General features: G+C 42.4%; 1 protein-coding gene and 2 non-coding genes across 3 annotated transcripts; all 3 read left to right on the forward strand.

Moving 5' to 3' along the window:
• The first annotated feature begins 701 nt into the window (after positions 1 to 701).
• On the forward strand, positions 702 to 5,354 carry RPS3A (ribosomal protein S3A). Its single transcript, XM_043902591.1, has 6 exons — positions 702 to 862; positions 1,518 to 1,621; positions 1,971 to 2,158; positions 4,157 to 4,365; positions 4,881 to 4,990; positions 5,187 to 5,354. Exons 1-6 carry the CDS (start codon positions 801 to 803, stop codon positions 5,306 to 5,308), a joined length of 795 nt encoding a protein of 264 aa, XP_043758526.1. The 5' UTR covers positions 702 to 800; the 3' UTR covers positions 5,309 to 5,354.
• On the forward strand, positions 3,441 to 3,507 carry LOC122695855. Its single transcript, XR_006341597.1, has one exon. It is a non-coding gene; the product is annotated as a small nucleolar RNA SNORD73 (small nucleolar RNA).
• Positions 4,613 to 4,681, forward strand: LOC122695856. Its single transcript, XR_006341598.1, has one exon. It is a non-coding gene; the product is annotated as a small nucleolar RNA SNORD73 (small nucleolar RNA).
• Positions 5,355 to 18,167: the final 12,813 nt, after the last annotated feature.

Here is an 18,167-nt window from a genome sequence, read left to right on the forward strand (position 1 = left end):
AGTATCTGGAAACACTGCAACCATAGTCCCTCATACTCTCAGGGAAACAATGAGAACTCACGCCACTGGAACAACCTCACCCCACCCCCAACCCCCCCAAAAAACAACCCCATCGCTCCCAAAACACCTTTTTATCAATGTATAAGAAATTTATAGAAAAGTACACTAGTGTACAGCTTGATGGATGCTCACAAGGCGAACGTATTCCACTAACCAGCAGCTTTCAATAACAAGCAAAACATAACCAGTATCTTCGATGTTACATTTATTTAATCTTAATCCTATGAGGTAGATCACACTACTGCCTCCATCTCAAATACGAGGAAGTACAGACAAGTCACAAGGCTAAATATTATTACTGAAACTAGCATAGGAACCTAGGACCTGCTGTCTAATCCCGAATCCCACAGGCTTGGGGTTTGAGAAGAAACAGGCTTGAAATGATACGGTGAGTTCAGCTTCGATTGATGCTGAGTGAGCGTCCGCTTCCACGGAAACCTACTTCCGGACTTCAGAGCCTCGGAAACCATCTTTACCAGGAGTCCGCACCTCAGATTACCAGCGCCAGCACTTCCGGAGCTCGGCCTCTCAAGTAGCGGCCGCGGCATTCTGCACAGCCTCCCCACACATGAGGGCGCTGTCACAGGCACACTCGGACGCTTGCCTCTCTCTGCTGTCGCGATATTCTTGAGGCCGGAAGAGCGTAATGTCGAAGGTCACGTAGACAGCGCGTCCCGCCCCGCACGCCTAAGTTCTCGCGCGAATTGCACTTCCGCCCTTTTGGCTCTCTGAACTGCACCATGGCGGTCGGCAAGAACAAGCGCCTTACGAAAGGAGGCAAAAAGGGAGCCAAGAAGAAAGTGTAAGTGGCAACTATCGCGGCCTCCGCTTTGGAGGACCCCTACCGGAGTCGGCGAGCGGCTTCTGAGCCGCAGAGTAAGCCGGATGGCGAGGATTCTAGTTGGATTACGCTGGCGGTGCGGGATTGGTAAACTGAACCGCGGCTCGGCGGCGGCCGGTGCTGCTTTGAAGGGGCCGACTGTTTTTCCCCTGGCCTTCTGGGCCTAACGCGCGCCCCTTTTGAGTCAGGTTTCTGTCGCGAGTCGGACAGGAATTGGGGGATCATGGGCTTCGTAAATTCCACGGATAATACCTTTCTAAGATCTGGAGATGTGAAAGGCACTTCTGTGGTTCCCTCAGGACCCCGCGCCTCTCCGCCGCTTGGGCCGGGTGGAAGCTAGCACGAGGTCCTAAAGTGTGCGGGTTACCAGTGTGTGTCTTCACGAAATAGTAAAAGTGAAGCGACATTGCTTGTCCGGAGGCAGTGTTGGTATGGTGGGAGGACCGATGGTGTGGGGAGACGTTCGTGGCATAATTAATTGACCGGAGTGAAGAGCTAGATTTACGTGTGCGCCTCTAACGTCGCTGAGAATTTAGTTAGCCTTTTAAAGTAACTAGAATGAGGAAAGTTCAAAACAATTACGTGATTTAAAACTTAAGCATGTTTTTAAATCCAGGGTTGACCCATTTTCTAAAAAAGATTGGTATGATGTGAAAGCACCAGCTATGTTCAATATAAGGAATATTGGGAAAACATTGGTCACGAGAACTCAGGGAACCAGTGAGTATCTTATTCTTCGTTGTTTTTCTTCCATTGAGACATGCATGTATCTTGGTCTACTGTCCGTTCTGTGATGGGATATTTAAGGAAATGTCAGCTTTTGATTGCGACTTTGGCCCCATTGGGGACTGTTTGTCCTATGGCACTTGTGGAAGCAAGATGGTACTTTTAAGAATTACCAGTAAAATGGGCATGGTTTTGAGCACTGCCAGTAGTCATTGGTGACCATATGAATTTAGTTAACAAATGTTAAGGTCTTTATAATTTTCTTAATGCTTGAACATTACCTTAGCTGGCTTGACGTTGCTTATGTTGTTCCTAACGTTAACAATTGATTTTTGTTTTATAGAAATCGCGTCTGATGGCCTCAAAGGTCGTGTTTTTGAAGTGAGTCTTGCTGATCTGCAGAATGATGAAGTAGCATTTAGAAAATTCAAGCTAATTACTGAGGATGTTCAGGGCAAAAACTGCCTGACTAATTTTCATGGTATGGATCTTACCCGTGACAAAATGTGCTCCATGGTCAAAAAATGGCAGGTGAGGAGAAAATGCATGGTGCTGCAGTGTGCATGGTCAAAGCTGTCGTGATTTACTGTCAGTACGGAGTGTGTTGTGCAGTTGCGGTGTAGATTCTGTTTAAGTCTGATGCCTTCTCGCTGCCGTTGGGTGTGGACTTGAGCGTGAGCAGCAGCCGTGGTGGTCAGTTGCTCAGTTGTCCCCACACTCTTTTTGTGACCTGTGGACTGAGCTGGAAAAGCTCCTGTCTGTGGGATTTCCCAGGCAAGAATAGTGAAATGGGTAGCCACTTCTTTCTCCAGGGGATCTTCCCATTCAGAGATCCAGCCTGTGTCTCCTGCATTGCAGGTGCATTCTTTACCAATAAGCCACCCAGGAAGCCCTTAAACTGAGTTCAGGATTTAATATTGGATTATCATCAAAGTTTTTTTGCTGCATGAATTAGCACAGGTTTGCATGACTTAGCACAGGTTTGCAGTTTTGGCTTTGCCTGTCCTCAGAACACCTTTGAACTTCAAAATCTTGTGAATTTTGTCATGAGAGGGGGGACTGGGCTAGTTTTGATTGTCTGTTGTACTATACAATAGGAGAGGCAGAACCTCTGGAGTGAGATTGAAATTTGGTTACCTTTTCCCAGTTATAGTCTCTGAACAGTAAGTTTAGTTTAGTCCAATCCAGTCTCTTAGTCCTGTCCAACTCTTTGCGACCCCATGGACTGCAGCACGCCAGGCTTCCCTGTCCATCATCAACTCCTGGAGCTTGCTCAAACTCATATCCATCAAGTCATTGATGCCAAAACCATTTCATCCTCTGCTGTTGCCTTCTTTTCCAGTGAGTCAGTTCTTCACATCAGGTGGCCAAAGTATTGGAGTTTCTGCTTCAACATCAGTCCTTCCAATGAATATCCAGGATTGATTTCCTTTAGGATGGACTGGTTGGCTCTCCTTGGAGTCCAAAGGACTCTCAAGAGTCTTCTCCAACACCACAGTTTAAAAGCATCAATTCTTTGGTGTTCAGCCTTCTTTGTGGTCCAACTCTCACATCCATACATGACTACTGGAAAAACCATAGCTTTGACTAGATGGACTTTTATTGGTATAAAAAGTAACTTACAGCTTTTTAAGCCTTGGTTTTTTTAAATGTAGGTAAGAACATTAGCTCATGGAATCATGATGAAATAAAAGATCCATGTAAGCATGCTTTGTACAGAACTTGTTAACAGAGCATTTGCTACAAGTTAGTTTTAACTACAGGAAATAATGTCATTGGTTCAGATACCATTTGGGAGTGTTGTGTGTGTGGGAATGAATGATGACAAAATGTTTCGGTCCCAAATGATATAATGATTATACCGTTACATTTCTGACATTCCCCTAAGGTTTTATAGTTGTATTTCTGGAGGTATTTTAAGATTGTTCACTATGATTGCATTATATTCATTTTTTAAAGTAAGGCGTAAAATTTAGAAAATGCAAAGAGGGCAAATGTTTTCGAATTTAGGTAGTGTTAAGACTGGATTTTTTAAGATTGTTTTAGCCATGAAATTGAATCCTTATTGTGGCTTTGGTTTGGAACATAAAGGACATTTTTAAAGTATATGTGTTTGGTGTTACTACGTTAGATGTCAGTATTGTAGAGTCTCTTAGAACCCATTTTTTGTTTACTTGCAGAGTTAAAAAGTTGATTGGGGGAGGAGCAGATTGTTAAAGGCTAGCATCTGTATGTAAAAGAGGGGGTTCTTTGCAGATAGTTATAATGAGGCTAGAGAAGCTACCTGGAGGAGGAGGGGAAGACAGCCGAGAGGACTCAATATTTATTAGGTCTGGAGGAGAGTAAGAATTCAAGATGTCTGTTGGTAAGTTCACTTCAAGGACATTAACTCTGTGAATTAGCCCGTTTATATTATACCTGATAATGTAACAAATACTTGATCTTCCACTTTTTTTAAATTGGGATTTGAGGGATAAAAATGGATAACTTTAAGTCTGGTATAACTGACAGTGTCATTTTTTTCACTAGACCATGATTGAAGCTCACGTTGATGTCAAGACTACCGATGGTTACTTGCTTCGTCTGTTCTGTGTGGGTTTTACTAAAAAGCGCAACAATCAGATCCGGAAGACCTCTTACGCCCAGCACCAGCAGGTGCGCCAGATCCGTAAGAAGATGATGGAGATCATGACCCGAGAGGTGCAGACAAACGACTTGAAAGAGGTGGTCAATAAATTGTAAGTGTTTTCCTTACAGTACAACCCTCAAATAAGGAAAAGCATGTGAGACAAGGTGCGGTCAGAACTGTGTTTAAATTCTATGAAACTGTCTAGCTGCATCTCTTGAAATGAAACCATGTTAAGTGTCCAGTAAATGTTGCTTGATGGTTTCTCATTTGGGCAGTTAGTGAGACTTGAAGCTCAGGACTCATCTTTGCCTTAGAAAATACACTGAGTTGACAAACCTTTCACAATTAAGTATGGGAATAAATGATGACAAATGTTTCGGTCCCATATGATGTCTGATGATAAAACTTAACATTTTTCTGATGTTCCCATGCAGTTGCTTAGAGCTTTGTTTGGAAAAGGCATAAGGCTTGGATTCAGAAGGCTCAAATGCTGATTTTACTACTAAGGAGCTGTATAATTCAAATTATTTAACTGTTACCTATGAAGGGGCAATAACAGAATGAGGATAATTGTGGATTAAATGAAGTGTAGGTTTATTCTAACTTACCATTACTGGTTTACAGGATTCCAGATAGCATTGGAAAAGACATAGAAAAGGCTTGCCAATCTATTTATCCGCTCCATGATGTCTTCGTTAGAAAAGTAAAAATGCTGAAGAAGCCTAAATTTGAATGTAAGTGAAGTCACGGGATTTCTGAAAGAAAATTGTGTAGAAAAGTAGAAAAATATATTGTTTCCTCGTTTTTTTTCTTTTTTGAGGCCAGGTGTTACTTTTTTTAATCCTGTCTTCCCTGTGTAGTATTATAGGGTACTGATAATATGTTTCAAGATATGGTAGGCTGTAACAATTTTAATTTTCTCCTTTTCAGTGGGAAAACTCATGGAGCTACATGGTGAAGGTAGTAGTTCTGGAAAAGCTACTGGGGACGAGACAGGTGCTAAAGTTGAACGAGCTGATGGATACGAACCACCAGTCCAAGAATCGGTTTAAAATGCAGACTCTTAATGGTGACAAATAAAAGATCTTATTTGTGGTATTTTTTTCCCTGATCATTCTTTTTAAATAATCGGACAGCTTGTTTAAGATGTTCTGATTTGTGGTGAAGTTTTCTTACCTTTCATGTGTATTTTATGTTTTTAGTTACTAAGTAGCTGAGAAAGGGTAAGGTCTATTTTAACCAGGAATGGTCTGGAGGTATTATAGAGGTTGAATAAAAGGAAACCCTTTGTTTACATGGTTGAAGTTTTGAAAGTGAAAGTCACTCAGTCGTATCTGACTCTTTGGCAAGAATACTGGAGTGGGTTACCATACCCTTTAGGGATCATCCCAACCCAGGGATTGAACCCAGGTCTCCTGCATTGGAGGCAGAGTCTTTACCATCTGAGCCACGATGGAAGCCAAGGTGGTTCTCAAATCTCTGAAAGTCTTATTAAAACATTTCAGGGCCTTGCCTCCAGGATTTCTGATGTAGTTCTAGGATGAAGTCTGCAGTTTGCAAGTTTTCAGGTGATACTGGTGACAAGGAACAATCCTTTGTGAACCACTGTCATAAACCACACAGTGGGAAGAAAAGAGCTTATTGCCATTTAGGTTTTTCTGGGTTTGTCTTTTAAAAGTATAAATGTTGTCTTCTGTTCTCTAGAGGTAAATCCCCCACTGAAAACGTTAAGTCAAGCTGAATTTGGCTAGACAAGTGGAGAAACTGGTTATTGGTTTCCTGTTAAGTGGGCATTTGTCTGCTATCCAGTATTTCTAGTCACTCACCCATTCTGTTCTATACCTTCTCCGCTTAGACCTCTGGTTTTTCATTCTCAGTTCAGCTGATGGCCTTGCTGCTTGAGAATAAGAACCTCAGAAATCCTGTTATTTCCACCTGCCTCATGATGGGAAAGACTGAAGGCAAAAGGAGGAAGGAGGTGGCAGCGGTTGAGAGATGGATACTATAACTGACTCAGTGGGATCTGAGCAAATTCTGGAAGATAGCGAAGGACGGAGACGCTTGGTGTGCTGTAGTCCATGGGGTCACAGAGTCAGACACAGAAGCCTCAGATTCTACCCTCTGTTCTTGGCTCCATCAGTTCTCACCTTTTTCATTCCTCTGCCCTTTCAGATACATCCCTATTCAAACTTACAGCAAAGCTTGAAAGAGTTAACCATATTTCTTGCACATAATTTTACTTTTCTTGCTTGAATCTGTCGCAGTTGGGCTTTTCTCTTTGACACTTTTTCTTACACACCACTCTTAAGGAAGCTGTTGCTGTCAGAATCAACAGATGTCATTGCTAAGCCAGTGGTTGGTTCACCCTTGGCTTTCCTTTTACTCCTGTAACAGGATGACTGGCAGTTGATTTTCTCATGTTTCTTAACTGCCTCCTGGAATTGGCCCTCAGACTTTCCCTCCCATGTTGCTGGCTGCTGTTTGCTAGCTTGTTTCAGGCCTCAGTGTTGGAGAGCCCCAGTCCTTTTATGTTTACCAATATTCTTTCTAAAAATAGTCTTACCCAATTTTTTGGTTTTAAATAAACTGACTTAGAATTTTACTTCTAGTCTACCTTTTTTGAACTCCAGGTTTGTCCCTCCAACTCCCAACTTAATGTCGATAGGCATTTAACATGTCTAAAATTGTATGACTGAACAACTTCACCCATCTTATGTTACTTTTTACAATTTATTTTCTAAGGAAAATACTTATTTGGCTGCATCAGGTCTTAGTTACGGCAAATAGGCTCAGTGATTGAGGTGCATGGACTTAGCTGCTTCATGGCATCTTAGTTCCCCAACCAGGATCGAACCTGGGTTACCTGCATTGCACAGAGGATTCTTAACCACTAAAATGCCAGGCAAGTCCCGCCATCCTGTTTTAGACCAAAGTAAGTCCTCTGGTCATCGATTCACAGTTCATTCAAAAGAAATTTGGCAGTCCAGTGGTTAGGTCTGTGTTTTCAGTGCCAAGGATATAAGTTTTTAATAAAGAAGAAACTATCTGGAATCTAACCATTTCTTACTGCCTCCATTTCTGTCACTTTGGAGGAAGTCATTACCAGCCTGTGCTAGGAATTGGTTGTGTTCAGTTACTCAGTCGTGCCCGACTTCGTAACCCCACAGACCGCAGTACAGCAGGCTTCTCTGTCCTTCACCATCTGGAGCTTGCTCAAACTCCTGTCCGTTGAGTCTGTGATGCCATCCAACCATTTCCTCTGTCATCCCATTCTCCTGCCTTCAATCGAGGTCTTATGAACTGGCTCTTCACATTAGGTGGCCAAAGTATTGGAGCTTCAACATCAGTCCTAATGAATATTCAGGATTGATTCCCTTTAGGATTGACTGGTTTGATCTTGCAGTCCAAGGGACTCTCGAAGAGTCTTCTGCATCACCCATTTAAAAGCATCAATTCTTTGGTGTTAGTCTTTATGGTCTAACTCTCAAATCCATACATGACTACTGGAAAAACCGTAGCTTTGACTATATGGACCTTTTGTTGGTAAAGTAATGTCTTTGCTTTTTAATATGCTGTCTAGGTTTGTCATAGCTTAGCTTAGCTTTTTTTTTTTTTTTGTCATAGCTTTTCTTCCAAGGAGCAAGTCTCTCTTTAATTTTGTGGCTGCAGTCACCATCTACAGTGATTTTGGAGCCCAAGAAAGTAAAGTCTGTCATTTTTTCCATTGTTTCCCCATCTGTTTGCCATGAAGTGATGGGACCAGTTGCCACAATCTTTTGTTTTTTGAATGTTGAGTTTTAGGCTAACATTTTCACTCTTTTTCACTTTCATCAAGAGGCTCTTTAGTTTCTCTTTGCTTTCTGCCATTAGGGTGGTGTCATCTACGTATCTGAGGGTATTATTGATGATTCTCCCGGGAATGTTGATTGCAGCTTGTGCTTCATCCAGCCCAGCGTTTCTCATGATGTACTCTGCATATAAGTTAAATAAGCAGGGTGACAGTATACAGCCTTGACGTATTCCTTTCCCTATTTGGAACCAGTCTGCTGTTCCATGTCTACTTCTGACTTGCTTCCTGACCTGCATACAGGTTTCTCAGGAGACAGGTCAGGTGGTCTGGTGTTCCCATCTCTTAAGAATTTTTCAGTTTGTTGATCCATACTATTGTTGTGCCAAAGGCTTTAGCACAGTCAATAAGGCAGAAATAGGTGTTTTTCTGGAACCTTCTTGCTCTTGATGATCCAATGGATGTTGGCAATTTGATCTCTGGTTTCTCTGCCTTTTCTAAATCCAGCTTGAACATCTGGAAGTTCACGGTTCATGTACTGTTAAAGCCTGGCTTGGAGAATTTTGAGCATTGCTAGCGTGTGAGATGAGTGCAATTGTGTGGTATTTTGAACATTCTTTGGCATTGCCTTTCTTTGGGATTGGAATGAAAACTGACGTTTTCCAGTCCTGTGGCCAAATTTGCTGGCATTTTGAATGCAGCACTTTAACAGCATCATCGTTGAGGATTTTAAATAGCTCAACTGGAATTCCATCACCTCCACTAGCTTTGTTTCTTGTGATGCGGCTTAAGGCCCACTTGACTTCTCACTCCAGGATGTCTGGCTCTACGTGAGTGATCACACCATCAGGGTTATTTGAGTCATTAAGATTTTTTTGTGTGTAGTTCTGTGTATTCTTGCCACCTTGTTTTTTCTGCTTCTGTCAGGTCCATACCATTTCTGTCCTTTATTTTGCTCCTCTTTGCATGAAATGTTCCCTTGGTATCTCTTAATTTTCTTGAAGAGATCTCTAGTCTTATTGTTTTCCTCTATTTCCTTGCAATGTTCACTTAGGAAGACTGTATCTCTCCTTGCTACTCTTTGGAACTCTCAGTCAGATGGGTATATCTTTCCTTTTCTCCTTTACCTTTTGCTTCTCTTTTCTCAGCTATTTTTAAGGCCTTCTCATACAGACATTTGCCTTTTTGCATTTCTCTTTCTTGGGGATGGTTTTAATCACTGTCTCCTGTACAATGTCATGAACCTCCGTCCATAGTTCTTCAGGCACTCTGTATTAGATCTAATCCCTTGAAAATATTTGTCACTTGCATTGTATAATCGTAAGGGATTTGATTTAGGTCATAGCTGAATGGTCTAGTGGTGTTCCCTACTTGATTCAGTTTAAGTCTGAATTTTGCAATAAGGAGTTCATGATCTGAGTCAGTCAGCCCCTGGTCTTGTTCTGACTATGGCGCTTCTCCATCTTTGCAAAGAATGTAATCAGTCTGATTTCAGTATTGGCCATCTGGTGATGTCCATGTGTAGAGTCAGCTCCTGTGTTACTAGAAGAGGGTGTTTGCTGGGACCATGCGTCCTCCTGGCAGAACTCTGCCAAGAGTTAGCCTTTCTCCTGCTTCATTCTGTGCTCCAAGGCCAAACCTGCCTGTTACTCCAGGTTATCTCTTGACTTCCTACGTTTGCATTCTAGTCCCCTGTAATGAAAAGGGTATCTTTTAGTTCTAGAAAGTGTTGTAGGTCTTCATAGAACCATTCAACTTCAGCTGCTTCGGCATTATTGGTTGGGGCATAGACTTCAATTACTGTGACATCAAATGGTTTGCCTTGGAAACAAAGATCATTCTGTTGCTTTTGAAATTGCACCCAAGTACTGCATTTCAGATTCCTCACTTAAATAGCCCCAAAGCTTATGCTTTTACCTCTTAAATCAGTAGATCCTGCTGGTACGTTCATCCCTGTCTTTCAGTCCTTTCCCTTTTATCTTTCTATAGTTTTAACTTCTGGCTACTAGGAAAATTCCATGTGGACAGCTTTTTTGGGGGGAGGAAGGTGGAGTTTGGTTCACTGCTACACTCTCCAGTCCCTTGAAGTTCAGTATTTTTTGAATAAAGGAATGAATGGCATTCCTTTACTGAAGAAGCAAATGTTTTAGTAGAAAACAGTTGTAGATTTGGGTCTGAAGTGACAGGTGCTTCCTTTCCAAGGTAGAAGTTGGGAGTTGAGTCTACAGGGTGATCATTCAAGGTGGGGACCAGGAGTGGAGAAGTGGTGGCTTGCTGCTTCATGCTGAACATTGAGTAAGATGATACAGCCAATGAAGCTCCAGTCTGCTACAGCTCTGAGGAGGGCTTGGCATGGTTCTCCTTTAGAAGGGTTCATTTGAAAATGCTTCCAAAAATGTTTTTTAAATATGTCAAGGCATGACTGAAATAGCAAAACTATCTCGATTTGAAACTGGCTCTGGCTTTAATGTGTACAGTTGAGCAGCACCATTAATTTGAGAGAAGACTGCCAAGGGAATATGCTAGATTATTGGAGTGAGCCTAATTATACAAGTTCTGAAATGCAGAAGTTTGAGGCAGAAGTGGTTGTGATACAATGTGAAGATTGCCCAGCGTTGCTGCATCCTCTTTGAGGATGGAGAAGGGGCCATGGGCCAAGGAAAGAGAATGGCTTGTAACAGCTGGAAAAGGCAAGGAAGTTCTCAGGGGCACACTGGCTGATAGAATATCCCATCATTATCCCACATGGCATGCATAAGCCTCAAATAACACCACTGATTTATTGAACAGTTTCAAACGTTTTTAGCACATGGCCCGCTACATCTATAGTACTGTGTAAACACCGCTTGAGCACCTGGCCAGAACTTTTCCCTCAGCTCTTTATATAGTCTCAGCACCACACGGTTATATTCTTAGTGCCCACTCCCAGTCAAGCTGACTGCTCTGGAGTTTTTTTTGCTGAAGCTTCTTTTTTGGTTGATTGCTCAGGAAGTTCATTTTCTGAGTTCCTGAATGAATACAGTTTGTCATTTGCTTTATACGTGAAAGTCACTTGTATTGGATCTAAAATCCTCAGCTTACTCTTTGAGCATCTTAATTATATTACTTCTGTTTTCTTCTGGCATAAAGCATTGCTAATGCAAGTCTGATAATTTTCTTTCCCTTGCAAGTCACCTTCTGGTTTTGGCTAAAAGCCCAAATAATGTGTTGTTTATTCAAAGTCAAATAACTTTATAAAATACTTCTTGGTAACAGTCTGATAGAATAGTCTCAGGTATGCAGCGTAGGCATACCTTGGAGATTCTGTGAGTTTGGTTCAAGACCACCTCAGTAAGGTGAATAATACAACAGTGAGTCTCGGGAATTTTTTTGTTTCCCAGTGCATGTAAGAGTTACATCATCATTTAAGTGTACAATAGCAACTGTCTTTAAAAAAAAATACATAAATTTAAAAATACTTTATTGCTAAAAAATGCTGAACATCATATGAATCTTTAGTGATTCATAGTCTCTTGCTGGTAGAGGCTTTGAAATATTGCAAGAGTTGCCAAAGTATGACACAGGTAGGAAATGAGTGCGTGTCGCTGGGAAAACGGCGCTGGTTAGACTGCTCGACAGAGTGCGGTCAGACTGAATGGTTTACCTACACTCTATAGTTTCAACAGTGTTTTTTTTGTAGTGTAAACTGCCTACAGTAGTTGTTAGCATTTCTCCTGTTTTCTTATTTGTTTTTTTACAGGACCTTTGTCTATAACCTTCTGGCAGCTGTTGTCGTCTCTAACCATCCATGCTCCGTGTTCTTGTATGTTGGGCTGTATTTCTGTAAGACAAGGGTTGACTAATTACTCCCCATGGTATAAATATGGCCAGTTTCTGTTTTTGAATAGCCTGCAAGCTAAGAATGGCCTTTCAGTTTTTAATATGGCTGAAAAAAAGTATTTCACTATGTGGGACAAAAGTATTTCACTATGTGGGGAAATTATGTGAAATTCAAATTCCAGCATCCATAAGTAAAGTTTTATTGGAACCCAGTCACATTCGTTTATCTTCATGTGTTGTCAGTTGCTGCTGATTGCACGACAGCGGCAGAGTTGAGGACTTGGCAACGGAGCATACCTGGTACTCATCAGCTTGCGATACGCTGCAACTCGCAGTGACTAACTCCACAATTTGAGTGCCACACCTATCACATGTGTAAAAAACATCTTCAAAGATGGCAATATATAAAATCTCAATTGCAAGTCAATAGTAACAGGTGAATCAATTTTTTTTTCTTGCATATACAGATGAACCTTTATTTAAAATAGTACTTCAAATAAAAGGGATAGCCATCAAGTGTTCAAATTTTGAAGAAATAGTTGAAAACCTGGACTGCAAGCTGCCAGGTGAATTGCTTTTTAATGATGCAGAATCATTCTGAACCCCAATTAGGTGGGATGTTAACACCCCACCACAAAGAAGGATCTGTATTACAGAAAAAAATTTATTCAACGAGCATCATAGTTTGACTTCATTAACAGAAGTTCTAGAGATTTGTTTCCTGTCCTAATGCTTACATAGGAAGGAAGTGAAAGTCGCTCAGTTAACTGGTTAACACTTACACCCCTAAACATGAGGTCGACTGCCTGAAGGGAGGCCTGACTCTGGGAACTGGAGACAGTCTATCCATCAGTAAAGAGACCTACCTGGTCAGGTAAAAATAGTGTTCTCTGGGATGCACCAGCCTCAGAAACTCTTGGGAAATTGTTTCCCACCCCGTTATCTGAAGCACAGCTGCTGCTTCAAAGGAACCGTCACTTCAGAGACCCTTGACTGCCTGGACCCGAGTCACGGTGGGTCAGCTGAGTAAAAGGTAATGGCATACAGCGTGCTGCTGGGGCTGGCTAGCTGCAGCACCAGCTATGCAGAGGCAGAGACAGGTGGTCCCTGCTCAGCAGATGTGGGCATGTGGACTCCTGTGCTGAGTGGGGCTTTTGCATGGCATATCATCTGGCTTGCCACTTGACTCTTCAGACCAATTAAAACACCCCTCTTAAAGGCTGTATGTTGTGGGAACAAGTTGTGGCTCTGGGTTGGACAGGGTTACTCAGGTAGTGAAGTGAAAGTCACTCATTTGGTCCATGGAATTCTCCAGGCCAGAATACTGGAGCGGGTAGTCTTTCCCTTCTCCAGCGGATCTTCCCAATCTAGGGGTGGAACCCAGGTCTCCCGAATTGCTGGCGGATTCTTTACCAGCTGAGCCACCAGGGAAGCCCTACTCAGGTCTGTGGAAAAGGCCAGTTCTCTGATGTGACCCAGGAGAACCCTCACACATGGCTACATGTCCACCATCATGGGCTGTGCACACAATAGATCTTCCTCGTGCATGACAAGCTCGGACTCCTGTCAAGTTGGTCTGTTTGTCTTTTTTTTTTTTTTTGGTCTGTTTGTCTTGAGGTGGTTGGGGCCAAATCACACAGGCTGACTACTGACAGACTACACCAGTCCTTTGGTCACCTTTCCGGGCAGCTGCTGGCGCCTCAGCACTACTGAGGCATTTTTAGGTTACAATAGTGCTGTCTCAGTCCAATCAGCTGACTGGCCACACAGCTGCAGCACTTGAAGCTAAAATGCCATATGTGTCATGTTCTTAGTTTTTCGGACCACTAGTCTCACTATGGGGCACTTTTTGTCACAAAGGCCACCTGGCAGATTTGCTATTTATTTAACAGCTGCCTGCTCTCCATGGATATTTAGCATAGCTGAGCATTAAAAAGCTTTCTGACTACTCCCCTCCTCCAGTTCTACATACCTGATTGGGTCCCCCTAAAAGGATCATCTCATCTTGGTTGCCTCCTGGATGATAATCAGAAAGTCTGGGTGACAGTAGGGATACCTGGGGAAAATATGAAATTATAGGTACAGATTTTGTGGCAGCGGAGGGAAGACAATAACCTTGGCATCTGGGAGGAAAACAAAGGAGGGAGGGAAGGAATAATTAATGCACGATGGAGCATCGTTTCTCAACTGGGCCTACTGGTGTTCCAGGCTGGACAATTCATAGTTGTGAGGAGAGGTCCTGTGCTGTGTCGGATGTTTAGCAGTACTGCTGGCCTCTACTCACTGGATGCCAGGAGCATCTTTCCCCAATTTGTGACAGAAATGTTTTCAGACACTGTCAAATGTCCCGTGGGACAAAATTTCCTGCAATTGAGAACCACTACCCTTGATCCAGGGCTTCCCTTGTGGCTCAGCTGGTAAAGGATTGCCTGCAATATGGGAGACCTGGGTTCGATCCATGGGTTGGGATGATCCCCTGGAGAAGGGAAAGGCTACCCACTCCAGTATTCTGGCCTAGAGAATTCCACGGACAGTCCATGGGGTCCTAAGAGTCAGACACGACGGAGCGACTTCCACTCACTCACCCTTGATCCAAAATTGCTATCTGGGTCAAGTGGCTTGCGTGTGTGCTCAGTTGCTAAGTCATGTCTGACTCTTTGGGACCCCATGGACTGTAGCCCGCCAGGCTCCTCTGTCCATGGGATTTCCCAGGCAAAAATACTGCAGTGGGTGGCCATTTCCTTCTCCAGGGGATCTTTCCGACTCAGGGATGGAACCCACATCTCCTGCATCTCCTGCATCGCAAGCAGATTCTTTACCCCCCGAGCCACCTGGGATCAAGTGGCAGTTGCAGCTAACAATCTGACTTGCCACTGGGCTTGTCATAAACAGGACGATTAATGTAGAGCCTGTGCCTGGTGCCATCAACAGTAGCTCCCAAATGCAAACATTTACAAATGTACCCAGAATAACACAATCTTGATTCAATCTGGCGGATCACATGCTTTTTTACAATGGAAAATTTTTTACAATGGAAATATTTAATATTATGGCCAGGGGTATTACATAGTGATTTGATATTTGCATATATTATGAAATGATCACCACAATAAGTTACTATCCCCCCAAAGTTATTACAATATTGACCATATTCCTTATCCTGTATATTACATTGGTTTATCTACTTTATAACTGGAGGTTTCTACCCTTTAATCTCCTTCACCTATTCTGCTCCACACCTCCTGAGAAACCACAGAAAACTAGTTTGTTTTCTGTATCTGTAAGTCTCTGTGGTTTGTTTCTTATATTCCACTTAAAAGTAAAACCATATGTTTATCTCTGACTTATTTCTCTTAGCATAATACCCTCTACATTCATCCATGTTGCCACAAATAGCAAGATTTTTTTAATGTCTAATATTCCACTATATAGTGTCTAATATTCCACTATATATATATATATATATATATATATATATATATACACACACACACACACATATATATATATATACACCACATCTTCTTTACCGGTCCTCTATTGTAAAAATGCTGCAATGAACACTGGTACATATATCTTCTCAAATTTGTGAATACCTGGAAATGAATTGTGGGATTATACAGCAGTTCTGTTTTCAACTTTTTCAGGAAACTTCATACTGTTTTCATAGTGGCTGAACCTACTGACAATCCTACCAGCAATGCATGAGGGTTTCCTTTTCTCCACATCCCCAAAACCTATTTGTCTTTTTGATGAAAGCCATTCTGACAGGTGTGAGGTGTGGTTTTGATATGCACTTCCCTAACAATTTGATATGCATTTCCCTAACAGCATTTCATGAGAAACGCTAGGCTGGATGAAGCACAAGCCAGAATCAAGATTGCTGGGAGAAATATCAATAACCTCAGATATGCAGATGACACTACTCTTATGGCAGAAAGTGAACAAGAACTAAAGAGCCTCTTGATGAAAGTGAAAGAGGAGAGTGAAAAAGTTGGCTTAAAGCTTAACATTCAGAAAACTAAGATCATGGTGTCCAGTCCCATCACTTCATGGTAAATAGATGAGGAAACTGGAAACAGTGGCTGACTATTTTTTGGGGCTCCAAAATCACTGCAGATGGTGACTGGCAGCCATGAAATTAAAAGATGCATACTCCTTGGAAGGAAAGTTATGACCAACCTAGACAGCATATTAAAGAGCAGAGACATTACTTTGTCAACAAAGGTCCATCTAGTCAAAGCTATGGTTTTTCCAGTGGTCATGTATGGATGTGAGAGTTGGACTATAAAGAAAGCTGAGCACCGAAGAATTGATGCTTTTGAACTGTGGTGTCGGAGAAGACTCTTGAGAGTCCCTTGGACTGCAAGGAGATCCAACCAGTCCATCCTAAAGGAAATCAGTCCTGGGCGTTCATTGGAAGGACTGATGTTGAAGCTGAAACTCCAATACTTTGGCCACCTGATGCGAAGAGCTGACTCATTAGAAAAGACCCTGATGCTGGGAAAGATTGAAGGCAGGAGGAGAAGGGGATGACAGAGGATGAGATGGTTGGATGGCATCACTGACTCGATGGACATGAGTTTGGGTGAACTCCGGGAGTTGGTGATGGACAGGGAGGCCTGGCGTGCTGTGGTCCATGGGGTCGCAGAGTCAGACACGACCGAGTGATCGAACTGAACTGAACTCAACAATAATTAGTGATGCTGAGCATCTTTCATGTGTCTGTTGGCCATCTGTATGTCTTCTTTGGGAAAATGTCTATTCAGATCCTCTGCCCATTTAAAAATTGACTTGTTTGATGTGTTGTATGAGTTCTGTATATATTTTGAATGCTGTTGTTATCAGTAGCTAAGTCGTGTCCGACTCTTTGCAACCCCATGGTCACATGCCAGGCTTCCCTGTCCTCCACTATCTCCTGGAGTTTGCTCAAGTTCATGTCCATTGAGTTGGTGGTGCTATCTAACCATCTCATCCTCTGCCACCCTCTTCTCCTTTCGCCTTCAACCTTTCCCAGCATCAGGGTCTTTTCCAATAAGCTGGCTCTTCACATCAGGTGGCCAAAGTATTGGAGCTTCAGGTTTAGCATCTGTCCTTCCAATGAATATTCAGGGTTGACTTCCTTTAGGATTGATTGGTTTTATCTCCTTGGAAGTCCACAGGACTTTCAGGAGTCTTCTCTAGCACTAGCATTTGAAAGCATCAATTCATCAGTGCTCAGCCTTTTTTATGGTCCAACTCTCACATCTGTACACAACTACTGATAAAAACATAGCTTTGACTATACAGACATTTGTCGGCAAAGGGATGTCATCGCTTCTTAATACACTGTGTAGGTTTGTCATAGTTTTCCTTCCAAGAAGCAAGTGTCTTCAAGTTTCATGGCTTCAGTCACCGTCCACAGTGATATTAGAGCCCAAGAAAAGAAAATCTGTCACTGTTTCTACTTTTTGTCCTTCTATTTGCTATGTAGTGATGTGATCAGATACCATGATCTTAGTTTTCTTAACGTTAAGTTTCAAGCCAGCTTTTTCATTCTCCTCTTTCACCCTCATCAAGAGGTTCTTTAGTTCCCCTTTGCTTTCTGCCATTAGAGTGGCATCATTTGCCTATCTGAAGTTGGTATTTCTCCTGGCAATCTTGATTCCAGCTTGTGATTCATCCAGCCTGGCATTCTGCATAACGTAGAACAGGGTGACATATACAACCTTGTTGCATTCCTTTCCCAATTTTGCAAAAGTCTGTTGTTCCACGTAAGGTTCTAACTGCTGCTTCTTGACATGCATACAGGTTTCTCAGGAGACGGGGTATTCCCATCTCTGTAAGGATTTTCCATAGCTTGTTGCGATCCACATGGTTAAAAGCTTTAGTGCAGTCAATGAAGCAGTAGTAGATTTTTTTTGGAATTCCCTTGCTCTATGAGCCAATGAATGTTGGCAATTTGATCTCTGGTTCCTCTGCCTTTTCTAAATCCGGCTTGTACATCTGGAAGTTCTCGGTACATGTACTGTTGAAGCCTAGCTTGAAGGATTTTGAGCATAACCTTACTAGCATGGAATATGAGCACAACTGTCTGGTAGTCTGAACATTCTTTGGGATTGCCCTTCTTTGGGACTGGAATGAAAACTGACCTTTCCCAGTCCTGTGGCATCAGCGGAGTTTTCGAAATTTGGTGGCATATTGAGCGCAGCACTTTCAAAGCATCATCTTTTAGGATTTGAAATAGCTCAGCTGGAGTTCCATCACCTCCACTAGTTTTGTTCATAGTGATGCTTCCTAAGGCCCACTTGACTTCACACTCCATA

This window comes from Cervus elaphus, chromosome 5 (genome assembly GCF_910594005.1).
Source record: "Cervus elaphus chromosome 5, mCerEla1.1, whole genome shotgun sequence".
In the NCBI taxonomy this organism is placed as follows: domain Eukaryota; kingdom Metazoa; phylum Chordata; class Mammalia; order Artiodactyla; family Cervidae; genus Cervus; species Cervus elaphus.